The sequence below is a fragment of the Lactuca virosa genome, chromosome 4, assembly GCF_052849685.1.
Source record: "Lactuca virosa cultivar CGN04683 chromosome 4, Lactuca_virosa_CGN04683_v6, whole genome shotgun sequence".
Taxonomy (NCBI): domain Eukaryota; kingdom Viridiplantae; phylum Streptophyta; class Magnoliopsida; order Asterales; family Asteraceae; genus Lactuca; species Lactuca virosa.
The window spans coordinates 482,233,972-482,252,764 of record NC_136429.1 but is presented as its reverse complement, the minus strand read 5'-3'; the positions used below and the strand labels follow the sequence as shown (position 1 = coordinate 482,252,764).

The 18,793-nt window shown below is 34.7% G+C and overlaps 1 protein-coding gene across 1 annotated transcript; it reads right to left on the bottom strand.

Annotated features, from left to right (window-relative positions):
* Nucleotides 1-11,186: 11,186 nt before the first annotated feature.
* Nucleotides 11,187-14,710, bottom strand: LOC145109248 (L-ascorbate oxidase homolog). The gene is made up of 8 exons (XM_079046392.1): nucleotides 14,577-14,710; nucleotides 14,222-14,391; nucleotides 13,997-14,106; nucleotides 13,328-13,598; nucleotides 12,923-13,019; nucleotides 12,352-12,697; nucleotides 11,902-12,267; nucleotides 11,187-11,740 (listed from the first exon to the last, which is right to left on the bottom strand). The coding sequence occupies exons 2-8, from the start codon at nucleotides 14,366-14,368 to the stop codon at nucleotides 11,458-11,460; spliced, it is 1,620 nt and encodes a 539-aa protein (XP_078902518.1). The 5' UTR covers nucleotides 14,369-14,391; nucleotides 14,577-14,710; the 3' UTR covers nucleotides 11,187-11,457.
* Nucleotides 14,711-18,793: the final 4,083 nt, after the last annotated feature.

Here is an 18,793-nt window from a genome sequence, read left to right as displayed (position 1 = left end):
ATGGTACAACCAGGTCACATCATACCTTAAATATCAATTGGTTTAAGGTAGAAAGTACAGCAATAGTTACTATAATACAACACTACAGTACTTTATTATTTCCCCATTGCATTCACATTGTGATCTTTTCACATAAAAGGTAATGTAAAACTATATTTTTGGTTAATGATAGTCAAAATATACACTCTTACAAGAAACAAACACACATTTCATTTGATGCCTTGGTAGAAGGCTACGTTTAGTAGAAAATATAGGATTTTCTAGGAGATACAAACATTTACAAACATTTACAAACATCTACAAACTTACATCAAGTACTTACAAACATCTTCATACAAACAATGACACTAAAATACTTATGGACTCACCAGCTTTAAAGTTGATCAACTCTTTCAAAATAACTTGTATTCTCAGGTCATCAGTAGACAGGTACCGATGCCAGGTTTTTGAGAAGATGGAGCTCGTTCAAGACTCATCTCTTATTTTTGATTTACATTTTTTGGTGTCTTATAAACTTCACAGAACACACTTGTATGAAATTATATTATTAATGCAATGGATGATGTTGTTTCTTGTTTACTACTATGCTTTGTTGTGATACTATACATGACGTTCTCCACCCCCGAACGATTCCGCCGTTCCGGTTTTGGGGTGTGACAGATTGGTATCAGAGCATCGTTTATAGTGAATCGAGTATATCATCCCATAAAAGATATACAAACTATAAACACAGCGGGATTAAAATACTCTGACCAAGAGTTTATACTCATAAATAATAAAATATTTAACTAAGTATACATACCTGCATTCATACTAAAATCAGTGTCACTAGGACAGAACAAAAGTATTACGATTGTTGGACAACACAATCAGACTTAGAGACATATAGTCAACCCTGGGAATGATATAGTCTGATCAACTATATTTTTCCGAGGAGTGACTAGCATGTGCCTAAGGGTGGTTGTGAAGTTGCAACAAGTCAAAAAAAACTTACCAACACGACTACAATGAAAACATTAGAACAAAACATAAACTTAAAATACTATAGGAGCATTTTGTGTTACTTTAATTACTTATCTGAAAACTAAAAAGATCATCTTACAATTATCTAATTAGTACGTCTATTTAGTTATTTCTTATACCCCTTTTCTCGCGTAGATATCATGGCTGGATACCATCCTCACGGCGACCCATACTTCCCAAACGAAGGCAATGCAGGATGGTTTGAAGCAGAGCCAGAAAATGATCACCCAATCCCTTTAGATGATCACCAGGCTGAAGGCTTTTCTGATGGTTCAGACTCCGAGTCTGAGGTCAATAACCTACCCCCGGTGGCTCCTATTCCAAATCCTAACCCTCGTCCGGCTTTTCAAGGCCCGACGCCTCCGTGGGTGGAAAGCTTGGAAACATGGAGCCAAGAGCAGGATCAGCCCATGCCATTCAATGGAAACCGAAGCTTTTATGACCTGAGCGAAGGAGGCTCAGCAGACAGAGTCTTGCCAATCCTGGTCCGCAGAGTTGCCCGAAACGAAATTCAGGGCAGGACAGTTCTCCATCGAATCACGGAAGTTGATGCCAATGCGAGAATGCATACCATCCGCACCATTCATCTGGAAGATGCTCGTGAGAGATCTAGGGGAGACCACGAGGCCCTGCAGCAAGAACTAGCTGAAACTCGAGCTGAAGTCATAGAGCTCCGAGTACGCCAAAGGGTGTACGAAAGGCACCTTCTCGACATGGAGCGCCAGCTGGCTGAACTAAGGGTTCACCCGAGGGATAACAGTTACCAGTAAGAGACATTCTACCTTTCTTTCCTTGGTTTAAGGAATAGTCTTCCTATCTATGCTCTAAGTAGCACTTTTCTATATGACCATCCCTGTTCTGTAAGCACTTTTTAGTTAAGCCTTTATGCTGTTAAAACTTTTTACTTCGGATATGATGTAAGACCTACTCCAAGGTCATTTTGTCCAAACTTATTACATCTTAAATATCAATGATATTGACAATCGGCTAATTTAGGTGCCAATCCGTGTTCAAATACTTTCATTCTACTATCGTTAGAATTTTATCTAAACCTCACTTTCGTCAAATTATTGAGCTGTGGTAAATTAGCTCAAGGATCCCTTCCAATTCTTGTCAAGGGTTGGATCATGTTATCCACCAACCAATGATAGCCTAGTTCAAAATAACAACCGTCTAGTGACCATTCTACGAACTTACATGAACTCTTTACTAGTACTGCATCATAGGGATGTAGGTCAAACCACCGAGAACAGTTTAACAAAACGAAAACTTTATCTTTACATGATTTAGTAGAATACATCTAGGACCGACCATAATCACTCACGAACTCCTTTTCTTGTCATTTAACAGAATCATGTCGTCATCTAGAAATAGTCAGCCGAACGAAAAAACCCTGATCCTTCATATAGACGTTGCCACCTTCCAAGCAGTGGTAACAGCTGCCGTTGCAGCTGTCTTTGCACACTACGACTCTGGTAACGCAATCGAGGCTGTGAAGGGTGTTGACAGTTCAAATTGTTGTAACAATCCGAGAAATCAACAAATGATAACTGTTACAAACACCCAAGGCCACAAATCTGAGGGTAAGAAGCGAAGGCGTCAAGCCTATAAGGAGCGCAAGCGATCACAAAAACTTGCCACACAACAGCAACAAGTGGCGGCCCCTGCCACTTCAGCCGCGATGAAACTATATGAGGGGACACTCCCGAAGTGTGACAAGTGTAATTTCCATCATCACGGAGTATGCGTGATTTAAAATGCAACAATTGCAACCGAGTGGGGCACACTACTCACGTCTGTAGAACGCCAGCACAAAACATCTCCCAAGCCACTAACATCGGAGTCAGTCCGGCTTGCTATGGTTGTGGTGAAGCCGGGCACTATAATAGGAATTGTCTAAAAGGGAGGAACAACGAAAGCACACGTGTCCACATAACTCCGACCCGACACTTCACTTCCACCACCGTTGCTGGTACAAGCCATATATGTCATTTATGTGGTGAAATAGGACATCTCAAGAAGGATTGTCCAATAACAGAGAACTCTGGCGCAAACGGGAAGATACTAAGGATCACTGCTGCAGGAGAGACTACTCCGGACCCACGTTGAAATACTAGGGCGTTTCATTATAGTAGACTTATAAACTGTTAAAAACTAATGCAACTCGAGTCTTATCTTTTTGCGAGACTCCGTCAGACAAGGGACTCTCGTGCTGCGTGTACTTGCTTTTTGTAGTATACCTTGTTCGCAACAGTAGTCTTATAGATAAAACTAAAGTACTGAAACTCTGTAAAAGTTGCACCGTTATGTTTTTGTAACACCTTTATGATCTAGTCTAACGCCTTTCATTCCGAGTAGTCCGACATTATCATTTAACTTGATTAAATTCGATCCTCACAATGCCATTTTCGTGCTTAAATTTCTTTTCCCCGTAAATCGCCTTTTTACGAAGCCGTCATTCCAGAACTCCGAAGTACTCATGTAGAGAGTACTAACTGCATATACCTAGGTTGTACTCTAACTCTAGATAACCATTCATTTTTCAATCGACCTCATGCCGGTCTCAATTAAAAGTTTCGACGTCATTATCGGCATGGATTAGTTGAGTCTTCACCGTGCCACATCATGTGTTATGAAAAGACTGTTCGCCTTAATCTTCCGTCTGGCGAAACTCTAGTAGTCTATGGCGACACACCCGGCACTAACCTTCATATCGTCTCGAGTATTCAAGCCCAGAAATACTTGCGAAAGGAATATCACTCATTCATGGCTCATGTTGTCGATGTGATCCAAGAGATGAAGGACATTAAGAACATTCCGGTAGTACACGACTTTCCCGACATCTTTCCAAACGAACTCCCAGGACTACCTCCACAATGTCAGAGTTCAGAATCGACTTAGTTCCAGGGGCTACCCCAGTAGCCAAATCGCCTTATCGCCTGGCACCAGCTGAGATGCGAGAACTATCCTGTCAACTTAACGAACTGCTCAGCAAAGGGGCTTTATAAGACCAAGCTTCTCACCCTGGGGAGCTCCGGTCTTGTTCGTCAACAAGAAAGACGGATCGTTTAGTATGTGCATCGACTACAGGGAGCTCAACAAGCTTACCATTAAGAATCGTTACCCTCTTCCTCGTATAGACGATTTGTTCGACCAACTGCAAGGGACGAATTACTTTTCGAAGATAGATCTGAGATCCGGGTATCGCCAGTTGCGAGTCCAAGTGGAGGATGTTCCGAAGACAGCCTTCTGAACTCGTTACGGACACTACGAGTTAGTAGTGATGCCATTCAGATTGACTAATGTGCCCGCAGTATTCATGGACTTAATGAATAGGGTATGTCGTCCTTACTTGGATCAGTTCGTCATCGTCTTCATAGATGACATACTTATCTACTCTCGTAGTAAGGAAGAGCATAGTAAGCATCTACGTCAGTTCTAGGAAACATTAAGATCAGAGAAGCTCTACGCGAAGTTCTCTAAATGCGAGTTTTGGATTCGAAGAGCCAAATTCCTGGGTCACGTTGTTAGTGAAGAGGGAATTCTTATGGACACTTCCAAAATCAAGGCCATTGGGAACTGGTCAGCTCCGAGGACACCTACATAAATTCATAAATTTCTAGGTCTCGCTGGCTACCGTCGTAGGTTCTTTCAGAACTCCTCTCGAATCGCGAAGCATCATATGACTTCGACTCAGAAGGGCGTGGCCCTTGACTGGGAAGAGGAGCAAGAGAAAGAGTTCCAAATGCGGAAACGAGCCTTATGGACCGCACCGATGCTATCCCTCCCAAAAGGAATAGAAGGCTTAGTAGTCTATTGCGATGCATCCAAATCCAGGGCTCGGTTGCATTTTGATGCAACGAGGTAAGGTCATTACATATGCCTTCCGTCAACTTAATACACTCGAACCCAACTATACAACGCACGATCTGGAGTTAGATACAGTGGAAATTGCTCCAAAGATCCAGAGATCAATCGAGAAACGACAGAGAACATCGTTCAGATTCATGAACGATTGAAAGCCTCTAAAGACCAACAGAAAAGCTACGCACACAAAAGAAGGAAACCTTTGGAATCCCAGGTAGGAGACCGAGTTCTTTTGAAAGTCTCACCCTGGAAGGGCTTGATACGCTTTGGGAAAGCGTGGGAAGCTAAATCCAAGATACGTAGGGCCTTTCAAGATTCTCGCTAGAATCGGCCCAGTAGCTTACAAACTTAACCTACCTCGTAAACTCAGTAACGTACATTCTACTTTCCATGTCACGAACTTGAAAAAGTGCCTATTCGATGAGACTCTGGTTATCCCACTCGACGAGATCGAGATCAACGAGAGCCTCAACTTCATGGAAGAACCTGTAGAGATCATGGACCGAGAGGTCAAGCAAACGAAGCAAAGCCGTATCCCGATAGTGAAGGTTCGCTGGAACGCCAAGCGAGGACCTGAATTCACTTGGGAGCGCGAGGATCAGTTGAAACTGAAATATCCTCATCTTTATACTTAGTTATTTGTAACTACTTATTTGCTTAAACTCTAATTTCGGGATGAAATTCTCTCTAACGGGGGGATGATGTGACAACCCGAAATTTTTATCTTGTACAGTCAATCAATTCAACCAAAGTCAGACTTGTTCCTGCTATCATTTAGCACTGTTTAGAGTCTATTCGAGTATTCTGAGCCTAGTATATTCAAGTATCGGGTGTTAGGAAGTATATGCTTGAATCCATTGTACCTAAATCAAACTTAAACCCCATTATGTGGTGTTTACGGCCAAACCTTATGAGTTTGGGCCGTAAACTCATCCATGGCCGTGAACTCATGCCTTAAGCATGAGTTTACATCATTTTCATCATTTTCCTTCATTTCAAGTCAAAGAACTCCCATTCTCTCTCAACTATCATCAAGATCTTCATCTTAGTCTTCCAAAAATGTAAGAATTTCTTCCCTTGATTTGTTGTTACAACACTTTATCTAGTACAACCCTTTGATTTCATCCATGAAATCATTCCATTTTGATAGATCTTCAAGTGTTCTTCATTTCACCAAGAACACGAAGAACACACACTAGTATTCTTGGACTTTAAACACCCATTCAAGCTTCTATATTGTAAGTACTCTTGCCTTAGCTTGTTATATGCTTGAATCAGTTAGTTTACACCTAGAAAACATCAAGAACACAAGATCATAAGGTGTTTACGGCCAAGGCAATCACCTTGGGCCGTAAACCCTAATTAAGGGGACAAATGAGCCCTAATCCCTTCCAAAGCCTTAGGACCAAGTCTAGAACACTTCCAACTTGAACTAAGGACCTTAAACTTCAAAATGGTGCAAAATACCATGAGTTTACGGCCGTAAACTCATGGAGAAATGGTCCTTGGGCCGTAAACCCTAGTTAGTGGTGCATAGGTGCCACCATTCCTTCCTAAGGCTTAGACTTGATCAAAGCACTTCTTTGTGACTTATAAGACCTCATACAACAACTTGGTACATAATACCATGAGTTTACGGCCGTAAACTCATGGGGAAGTTACCCCTTAGCCGTAAACTCATGTGTTAATTACCATGGGCCATAAACTCAAATGTAAAGCCATACAACCCTTAGGTGCAACCCTTTAGTACTTATAACACTTGAATCAAAGTGTTTTCCATGTTCTAGGGTGCCTATACTTGATAAATTAGTTGTTAAATCACTAATTAGATACATATATGTGTCTTTATATGTTAAATAGGATCAGTGTGTGTGCTCAAGTCTTCACTTGACACCTAGCATCCTATACCATCCGTTCATCCAAACCACTCACTGCAGGTGAGTTCATACCCCTTAATCAACCTTTTAAATGATCTTAAATGCTTTTATGGGGGGAATACAAGTTGAATTATTATAGTTATTATATCAATCACATGTGATTAATGACTACCAAACAAATGGATTTTCTTACCTTTCAAACTGTTTTATCAAACAAACTACTTCAAATCGTTTTACAAACACTTTTTCATGTTAAATACTTTTGTTAAACTCTTTTAAACTTATATTTTGTCAAATGTGTATCTATGTATATATAGTTATATAAGTAAGATTGAAAGGACTTAGGACTGATAGCTCACCTTACTTCCTGTTCCTCGTTTGGTTGTGGTCTTAGGGCATCGGTTGTTTGTCCGAAGGTCGTTTGAATCTTAGTTATATATTATGTATATGTATATAGATATAAAAGTTCCTTCAATCTGTTCAAATACCTTTGGGTAGCAAGGGTATACAATCATGTTCATTTATACAAACAACATTGCTAGTAAACTATAATAAGTATAGTTTAGGAAGTTACTAATACTATTACAAGAACAATGAAACATACAAAGAATCTGTTCAAATACCTTTGGGTAGCAAGGGTATACAATCATGTTCATTTATACAAACAACATTACTAGTAAACTATAATAGGTATAGTTTAGGAAGTTACTAATACTATTACAAGAACAATGAAACATACAAAGAATCTGTTCAAATACCTTTGGGTAGCAAGGGTATACAATCATGTTCATTTATACAAACAACATTACTAGTAAACTATAATAGGTATAGTTTAGGAAGTTACTAATACTATTACAAGAACAACGAAACATACAAAGAGTCAGTTCATACTTGAGTCAATAACATACAGATAGAGAATACTATGATAACATATAGATAGAACATACATACTAGACAGAGAGATCATACAATACAGCTAGTACATACATTACATATACAAATATACAATAATATAAATGTGGACCATCGTTCGGGGCATGGCATCACCTGTCATGGCCCGATTTGTAGCCAGAATCTCCTAAAAGGAGAGCGTGAATTTGCATATAGATCTATACTGGATTGACTATCCTACACCTTGATGTTCGCTACAGTGGGACTTGCAAGTCTACGGGTGCCAAATGTCATTTCTTCCGACGTCTTTCATCGTCGTGTTATTAGTCGATAGTATGGTACAACCAGGTCACATCATACCTTAAATATAAATTGGTTTAAGGTAGAAAGTACAGCAGTAGTTACTATAATACAACACTACAGTACTTTATTATTTCCCCATTGCATTCACATGTGATCTTTTCACATAAAAGGTAATGTAAAACTATATTTTTGGTTAATGATAGTCACACTTGGGAAAATATACACTCTTACAAGAAACAAACACACGTTTCATTTGATGCCTTGGTAGAAGGCTACGTTTAGTAGAAAATATAGGATTTTCTAGGAGATACAAACATTTACAAACATTTACAAACATCTACAAACTTACATCAAGTACTTACAAACATCTTCATACAAACAATGACACTAAAATACTTATGGACTCACCAACTTTAAATTTGATCAACTCTTTCAAAATAACTTGTATTCTCAGGTCATTAGTAGACAGGTACCGATGCCAGGTTTTTGAGAAGATGGAGCTCGTTCAAGACTCATCTCTTATTTTTTATTTACATTTTTTGGTGTCTTATAAACTTCACAGAACACATTTGTATGAAATTATATTATTAATGCAATGGATGATGTTGTTTCTTGTTTACTACTATGCTTTGTTGTGATACTGTACATGACGTTCTCCACCCCCGAACGATTCCGCCGTTCCGGTTTTGGGGTGTGACAATATATAAAAAGAAAAAAAAGTTAGAGACTAAAATTGTAATATTTCAAATGGTCCTTGTGTAAAATTTCACAAATGGTCCTTAAGCAAGTTTGACAAAATTACAGAAATAGTTCTTATCCAAAATTCTTTCAACTTAACGGATTAATCTAACGGACATTAACGGTAAGGACCATTTGTGTGCAAGGTTTGCTCCGTAAGGACCATCTCAGGGAAAAAAGTTTTGTAAAGACCATTTCAGGGAAAAACTTTAAAGCTAAAGGACCATTTGAGTAATTTACTCGCATAATTAACAAGTCTCTTCCATAGAAAACAGTTTTTCACAATCCACACGGGTTCGAATTTTTAAAGTCTCATGGTGATATAAAAAATGTGTAAGCATTGGATCGATGACAAAGGATTTCGGAAAAAAAATTGAATTTATAACATTTTATTCAGGCTATGTTTGACATATTAAAAAAAAATAATAATAATAATAATAATAATAAACAGTAGTTGTTATATATAAAAGTCTAGCTGATAGCTGAAAAGTTAGCTGATAAAAAATAATATTTGGTAAAATTAGCTGAAAAGCTAGTTGAAATATATAAAATGACATAAAAAGGTATTTAAAAGAATGTGTTACGATAAGTGATTAATAGGTATATTTGGAAAATATATATATATATAAAAAAATAAAAAAAATAAAAAAAAAACTCTTAAAAAGCTAGTCTAAGTAACTTTTTAAAAAACTAGTTTATAAGCTATTTTTTGGTTTGCCAAATATAACAACTTAAAAAAACTCAAAAAAATAAATTAGCTTATCAGCTAGCTGTGGCGTGCTAAATACAGCTCAGTCTTATTTTTGTTCATATATGAGAAATTTTTTATATTTACTAATTATGTTTCATTTATTGTTTAAAGGTATAAAAGAATCATATGGACTAATAAATGTTATGAGCTAACTTACGTTGTAAGAGTTGGGCTAGAGAGTGGGCTAAGGTGATATGACGATTGGATTGATGCTAAGAGAGGACCATTGAACAAAGAAATTTGTTCTCAAGAACTGATGTTGCATATTTTTTAAACTTGTTTGCGATTTTTTCAATATTTTTCTCCTGTTAAAAAAATGAACTTTGTTGCTTGAAGGAATCCAAATTTTACTCAACTAAAAGCAAAAATAATCAAATAAACTTTGGACTTTCCCAAAAACATATCCAAATTTTACAAAACTTATGATTGAAAGAAATTCATTTACTAGTTCACTATGATAATATACAAATGAAATATTGAATACGTGATGAGATAGAACCAGGTCCACGTGTAGATGATAAACACTCCCATTCAGTTAAAAGAATACATGTAATATCAGAAAATGAGTTATGATATTAGAAAATGCATAAACATCAGCATCTAATTTCAAAAAATACATAAACATTAGCATCTAATTTCAAAAACTACATAACAAATACCTCCTCATTGGAACACATATGACCTAAGAATTCTTGCTATTCCTAATTTTTTCAGGTAACTTTTCTTAACAAATCGTCAAATTCCCATTACAGGTTTCAATGAAGAAATTATGTGTTTTTAGATTATTTAGGAGTTTCTTGAGCATCAAAGTCAAAAATTCTACTCAAAATTAAGTTATTCTTTGTGTGATTTTAATCTAAAATATCAGGTAGCTTTCTTTGTGTGCATGCAGAAAAACAGTGAAGGATTTCTTGCCATCGTCCCAAAAATTTTAGGTAAACTTTGATTTCAATTGATTGTGTATACATATGTTGGTTATTATTATCTTTTAAGTAGTAGTAGTTTGATGTTGATTAATAAGGTTCTAAGCAAAATTCTGACCTAAATTTATTTGTGCCTCTAATTTGATACATAAATACAAAATAAAACACATTACACTATTAAGGGAGGAGGGAGTCGTTCCCACTGAACCCACTGTCACATCAACTTTTCTTTTTTATTTTTCTTCATCTTTCTCAACTCACAACACACGGAAATTCTATCTTTCTCAACCCACTCAATTAAAAAAAATACTAAACAACTAAGGTACAAGTCTTAAAACACATGGTACAAGAGAAAATGAGAGAGAGAAAGTAGAGAGAGAGGATGAAGTGGGTTAGTGAAACCAATTAAACAATCCACTGAAGAGGGAGTGGTACTGACGATAACTCTATTGCTAATTAAGATTTTACCTTAGTTGTTTAGTATTTTTTTTAATTGAGTAGGTTGAGTGAGTTGAGAAAGATAGGATTTCTATGTATTGTGGATTGAGAAAGATGAAGAAAAATCAAAGAGAAAAGTTGATGTGGCAGTGGGTTCAGTGGGAACGACTCCCTCCTCCCTAATGGACACCATATTCTGATCCGTTATGCAAAAAGTAATTTTTGCTCCGTTCGTATGTATTGATTTCTTTATATAGCATCCTACTTTTCTTCTTCTAATTAAAACATTCCATTTGAAAATTTCATATTATAATAATATCGTATAAACATAAAGCAATTTAAAAAAAAATCAAAATATAACGACTCAACAAGAAATGAAAAGGAAATTGTAAATATGTTTGCTATATTTCAATAGACTTTTCGAAATACAATACCTTAACAAGATAAAACTCGAAAGTAGAATGTTATATATAATATACAAATATAAACCCTAAAATGAAACGGAGACGTCCAAGAAAATAAAGAATAAAAAACTGAGACCAAAAAACATGTCCTAATCTTCGTAAAGATCATCTTATCATCTAAATATTATCCAATAATTTCTGTGATCAACCCTTCATGACCTTCGAATAAACAAACAAATCATTTAGAAACGTCGTCCTGCGACTCTACCACAAAGAAGAGCATTCGAAGGAATATCATATTCGTTCGCAAGACTCTTAACTGGATTATAAACTCTCAAGTAGAATTGTTGACCAAGATATTGTCGTTCCCACATCGAAGATCTTAGGTTCCACATTCCTTGGTTGTCCAATGAAACATAAATTGCACTCCATGAGTTAGGGTATACTTGCACCGTGTGTCGTGTAAGAGCATCCACAAGATTGTAACTTTTTCGGCTCTCTTGACTCCATTGCCCGGACCCATATCTACAATATCATAACTTAATCTGGTAAGCTATATGTGGATGTTTCCTTTTGACTTAATACACAGACAGATCATCAGGAAAATAAGACTTTTCCATTTTGGGTATTTGTAAACATCATTAATCCAGACAACACATATAATAAAAAAAAAAAAAGAGTCTTACCCTACGGGCCAAAAGTCATAGCCATCAAGATGCCACGACTGCACGATTTTCTCGTTGTTTTGGAAGACGATTTCAAGAAAGTCATGAAGTGCGGCCCCCATAACAGCGGTGGCAACGGTCGCCGCACCGCTATTTGGGGACATTTGAATGGTGTTCATAGAATAAACACCGGGAATATTGAAGTAATCCGCAAGCTTCAATGGGGTGTCTGCATTAATGTAAGACACCCCATTGACAGCGTATCGGATCTTTCCATTTATTAGGTTTGCAGAGTTGCTCAACACGATCGTCCTCGTGGGCGTGATTGTTCCATAATGGAATGAACCTTGTGGATTCGGCCTTGCTGCGTTCGATGTAAGGTTCCATCTAAACAAAAAAATAGGAATTAGAATCGGAATCGGAATCGGAAACGGAATCGGAAACGGAATCGGAATCGGAAAGTTATTATACCTGATTGTTCTAGCTTGTTGCATTGACCAGTGAACTTGGTAGGTTGGGCCAGCGGGAATGGGACCAGAGACGGGTGTTTGGGAATTGGAATAGTGTAATACCGAAACCGAAGTAAGAATTTTTCTTGTAAACCGTGTTGAAGCAACAACATAGTAATCTTTTGGAGTTTGATCTAATGTAACTAGAACCGAAATCGATTGACCAACATGGACATCAAGTGAATCGTACATGTTTTGAACCACATTTGACCCTTCAACTTCGACAAGTTTCATTTTATGTCCTTGAATCCTAAAGTTGAAGGAAGTCGATAAACCCATATTCGAGATTCTAAACATGTATGTTTGACCTGAAAAAAGAAACAAGAAATAGCAACATAGTTTAGACCATTGGCTTTGAAAGTCAAACAAACGCATTACCATTTTTCAACTAAATTTTTATTTTTTAACGATATGCATGTTGTTCCATAATCGCAAAAGATAAATGTTTGGCACAAAAATTAATGAAAGTAATTTGCTATTTCTTGCATTTAACAAAAATGTATTCTTTTATGGAGCAAAATGTCGAAAATGACCTTGATCACCACTAAAGGTGGTTCGTGTTTGTCCATTTACAAGAATGCCATCTGGGAAAGGAAGCGATCTTCCTGAATCAAGATATTGTTGTAACCCCTGAAACAATACAACACGTTTTCAATACTAAGACATGCATTCAATCAAGAACGAAAATCATTTATATCATGACAAAAAACAGTTGAATCTTTTTTCTATAGCTTTTGACTTTTTAAGAGTAAAAAATAATGATTTTAATCCCCAAAGTCACCAAAACCCGTTTAGGTTTTAGTGAAAATTATAAATACCCAGAATAATCTGTAACAAAAGCAACTCATTTACTATCTTTTTGACTAAAATACCTAAAAGTAGTAAAGTAAAATTTAAAATTAAAGATTTCAAGATTTGAATTTTGACTTTATCCTCACCTTATGGTTGGATTTGTACCAATCACCGATGAGTAAATTAAAATCACCGGCGGGAATTGCATATGGAACCGGAATACGAGGTCGAGCATAAACATTAATCGCTCCAAAACCACCGGCGGCTTTGTGCATTCCGGTCGACGGGAAGTATGTGTAGCCTCCGATTTGATCTTTTGGTTGGAATTTGTATGTGAAATTGGAATTCGGTGGAATCGGACAATTTGTGCCCAAAACCCCATCTTGCCATGAATTCTTTCTTTGTTTAATTCCATTCCTAAAAGATACAACATTTATTCAATTATATGATTCATGATTCCAACCACAAAAGGGGTAAGTTCTAATTTTTCAACTCATAATGTTAAATTTGTCAAATTAGGCTAGTGGTTTTTATTTCAAAATACGGAAAATAACAAAAAAATAGCCACTGAATAAGTGATGCTTAACAAAAAGAATGAAATCGATTCAGTAATTGATTGTTTGTGAATTACAAAATTGCTTTATGAATAATATCCAACATCAAAGACCTTAATTGCATAATTTTCGTAATTGTATAATTGATGAATTTGTTAAGCATTACATCATACATGATTATACTTTTGTGACTGTTCCATTTTTTCTTCGTAATATCATGTTAAATGCATTTGGCAGATGTGAAATGACAAAAAGACTCACCATGTCAAGAGGAAAGGTTGGTCTAGATTATTGATGAGATTGAGGATAATATTGTCATTTGTGACAACATCAAGCTTAGGACCAGGAAATTGACCATTTATTAAGATAATCTACAAAACAAACGTCAAACATTAATTAGCAAAATTAAGAGTAAATTTCACTAAATTAAAACTAAAAAAAAAAAACAAAAGTAAGAAACAATTAGAGGCTTAAACAATCAAGAACCTGTTGAGGAACACCAAGAGGAGACGCAGTTCCATAAGTAACAGTCCAAGTGAAGTACTTATAAGGGTCCTCTGCTTTCACCATGGAAGAAGAGCTCAAAATACCCAAAATCAAAATCGTCAAATGGAGCAGCATTTTCTTCTCCATTTCACCGGGATCAACTAAAATCCCTGCAAATTTTCAAACTTTTTTTCGTTAAATTTGTTTTTTGCAACTGGGCGTCATCAATACCTCTAGAAAGAACACAAAATGTTAAGAAAAAACAGAATACAAAAGAACATCGACAAAAATGAACAAAAACAGAGCATTCTGCAGGAAAATACCCTAGTGATGTGAAAGGGAAATGGGCACATACCAGATATGAATAAAGAGCAATTGGTTAGAATGTGAATGAACAGGACAAAATGAAAGAACAAATGTGAATTATCGCTATCAAAACCAAACTGGAGGCATCTATATATAGATAAAGATTGCAATTTGCAAATATTCTACTGATAAACAAAAGGGTTACCTGGTGTATGATGGAAAGGGTAAATCCCAAAAAGGAAAAGATGACAGCTTTCGAAACTCGGCGCATTTCACGCGGTTTCTAGTAATCATTGATTTTGTTTGATAATTGAAGATGGCCATTCTTGTCTGTAAATCTATGATTATGAATGGAAGCTTGTTTAGATTGTTTTTATTCGATGGATTTATGTATTTTGTTTTTAATTTGATACCCTTGATGTTTGGATATTAACACTAATACCCCTTTATTGTTGTTGCTATCAGCATTCTTTGCTTGTGAACAAACATATATATGAAAAATTACATTCGGTTTTGTTAGGTTTAGTGTGATTTGGGTTTTAACATCTTTTAATTAAGTATATTCGGTTTTTGTAGATTTAGTTTTATTCGGTTTTTTTATATTTTAAATTAATTATAACATAACAAAATAAAGCTCAATTTAATTGATTTTGAGATATTCATGATTGTCAAAATCGCGATCCTGGTCGTAGGATCGTACGATCCTACGATCCTAAGTATGAAAAACGATCTGAATCGTAAAAGGATCGTATTTGAGGTAGGATCGCAGGTAGGATCGTAAGATCGTAGGATCGAGATCCGATCCGATCCTACCTTCCCTTGATTTTTTTTTTTTTTTTTTTGCAAATGAATTTTTTTTTTACCATTTTATGTCTTTTACCCTTTACCAACTTACTGTTTATCGTTTTATATTGTGACTTATGACTAATATTTTGAAGTTTTTATAACTTTTGAACAAAAAATTGAATGTTTGAAATATTTTTCATAATTAAAAATTATAAATTAAAATTATATTTTATTTTGTGGGATCTTAGGATCCCGATCCCGATCTTGACAACCTTAGTTGATATTAAATCCTTATGATTTTTTGCTTACATTCGTTTTTATTACATTTTGCTTTATTCGGGTTTTTAACATTTTAATCGACTATAAGGAAACAAAATAAGGTTTAGTTTAATCAATTTTGGGGTATTAACATTAATATCCTTATGGATTTTAATATCGACATTATTTGCTTGTGCTTGTGAACAAACAAATAGTGACAACTACATTCAGTTTCATCTCATCGGGTGTTGTTTATTTGGGGTTTTAACATTTTCAAATTGATTATAACCGAACAAAAGAAGGTTCAATCAATATTGGGATATTAACATTAATACCCTTATGGTTTTTGCTATCAACAGTATTTGCTTGTTATCAAACATGTATTGACCACTACATTCAATTCTATGAGGTTTTGTTTTATTCGGTTTTTGACCATGTTTAGATTCACTATAACCAAACAAATAAGGTTTAGTTTAATCGGTTTGAGATGTTAACATTAGTACCCTTATAGTGTTTGCACTCTTTGCTCGCAAACAAACATGTAGTTACAACTACATTCGGTTTTATTTTTAATATTTTTAAAGTCATCATAACCAAAAATATAAGGTTTGATTTAAATGATTTAGGTTTGTTCGGTTAACCTCTTAAACCATATAAAATTTAACTATTAGTTTTTTTTTCTTTGAATATAAAGGACATGAAATAAATCAAGAAGTGCATCAATTGGAACATGAGTTGAGTATTAAAAACACATCTTTAATATTTGAAAAGTCGTAAGGTGAGGTTCGACACATGTTTTACGAGTGGAATGTTTTACCATTAAACAACTTACAAAATAAATTACATACCAATTTTCACATCCTACAATATATTTTTACATTAGATAATGATAATTAAAAATTCATGTGGCTATTAAAGTAAGATATAAAAATATTAATCTAATTTTTAATTGGTTAATTTGAACCAAATTATTCAAAAATCATATAACTCAAATCGGATGGCTCATTCAGTTTGACTTTCAATCTAGTAGAACACTCCTAGTGACATGTCCAACATTTTAATACTATATAAACATTAAGTTATTAAGTTACTTTTTTTTTATATGTAGTTTGGTATGAAGTCAAATTTTGTTTTAGTGATTAGATCATTTTTAGTCATTGGAATTTTCTGTTTGTTTTATTTTAATCACTATGTATTGTTTAAATTTTTATTAGTCATTGAATTTTTATTTTTTATTTTAGTCGTTCTAAACGGTGATAGTCGATGTATGCAATGTGGCTGCTACATCAATATGGAACGACGTCGTCGAAGTTATAATAAACTTTTTATGTGTTTAATTTTAGTTATTACATTTTGTTTAATCTAACATTAGTCATTGTATTTGTTTAAAAGTTTCACTTTAGTCACTCTACCTTTTTATTATCATTTTTATTAAAAAAAAGGATATTTTTTTCTTTTCTCCACAACTAAACTTATTACATCAATTATTTTAGAATAAATTATATAAATGGTCATGCGATTTAAAATAGCATACACATTTAGTCCTTAACTTTTTTAACTTGGATGGTCTCCATGGATTTCAAAAGACTAGTTTTCCCTCCTCCACTACATCGCTTTTGTCGTTGGAAAAAACTTATCCAATCACCATCGATAACTAGTTTCATTTTGGTCTCCTCCACCCTTTGTAATTTGATATCAAGAGCATTAAGGTTATATTGATTTTTTCCTTATATGTATTTTGGATTTCAAGACCTCAAATGAAGTTCTTGATAATAATCACTTACCATATAATTAAGACTGCCATCAAACCTGCTACCTATATTTTCTTTCGTCTAACTTGTTTATGTTTTTAGTTGCTTTATCAGGGGCGGACGTAAAATTCCAAAATAGGTATGACATGGGGAAAAATAATACTGACACAATAGTAGAATTCAAAAAAAAATTCACTTCGTACAGACAAGTTAGATGTTGTCAGCTCCACTACGTGTACATGACAAAACTGCCATTGTGCTTTGTGTAAAAACATCGACTTTGTGCATTGAAGGAGGACTGATCCCCTTGAATTAAGATCCTAGAAGAAGACATAGACATGGCGGTGGTTTTGCACATATTTCCGTAGGATATCATGGCAAAAAGGAATATTGTCATCTCATTAGGTTATGAGTTATTATTGGTTATAGTGATTAAAATAAAAGTTTTAAATAAGTTTACTAACTAATGGTAGTTTAAACAAAGTGTAATGACTAAAATAAAACAACTAGAAAAATTCAATGACTAATTATAATTTTGATAATGTCGTTTCATGTTTGATGTCAACAGCCACGTCATTTACATCGATTGGAGCGACTAAAATGAAAATAAATAAATTCATTGACTAATAATAGCTTAAACAAAATATAATAACTACAATAAAACATTTAGAAAAGTTTGATAACTAAAAATAACCTATACCCTTGGTTTTACATTTAACTGGATAGATTATAAAATCTTGAGGGGCTTTAGTGTTAACAAATAAACTTAAGGAATATATATGTGGTTTATATAAAACAGAGGAGGAAATTGCATGTTGGTTATATTCCATAGTTTACGCCACCGTGTCATTGCTGTCATGATCCTTTCCAATGCTCAAATTGAATTGCGGGTCCTCTGACATTTCAAGTCACAAAGTGGATAAAGGTTTGGTCGGTTAAAATGGTAAAAAGACCCAAACACATTAATCAATCGATTTGCAATTTAAATGACGAAAGTAAGTTTATGTATTATATAGTTTTGTATTTTTGTAGTTTTAATTTATTAATTGATATCGTTAGAAACGCAAGATTTTCTTAGCATTCATCAAAGCTAAATTATTCATCCACTTTTAGCCTTTCTTAATTTTTCAACTGGTTTTCTCTTTTTTCGTTTTCGACTACCATATATAATAGGTATGAGATCCGTATACTACATTGATTTATTAAAACAAAATTATATATTAGACGTAAACATTAATTGTATTTTGAAGTAAAATTTTGAAATAAATAAAAACGAAATAATGAATAAGTAATAATTCAACATATACTGATAAAAAAAAACAATTAACGTATTTTAAATAATTGAGCTAAATATTAAGTTGTTTTAATTAAGCATTTTTAATGTAAATTTTCGAAATAAATATAATAAAAACATGAATAAGTGGCTAATTAAATCTATACCGATAAAAAAACCATTCACATATTGTAAATA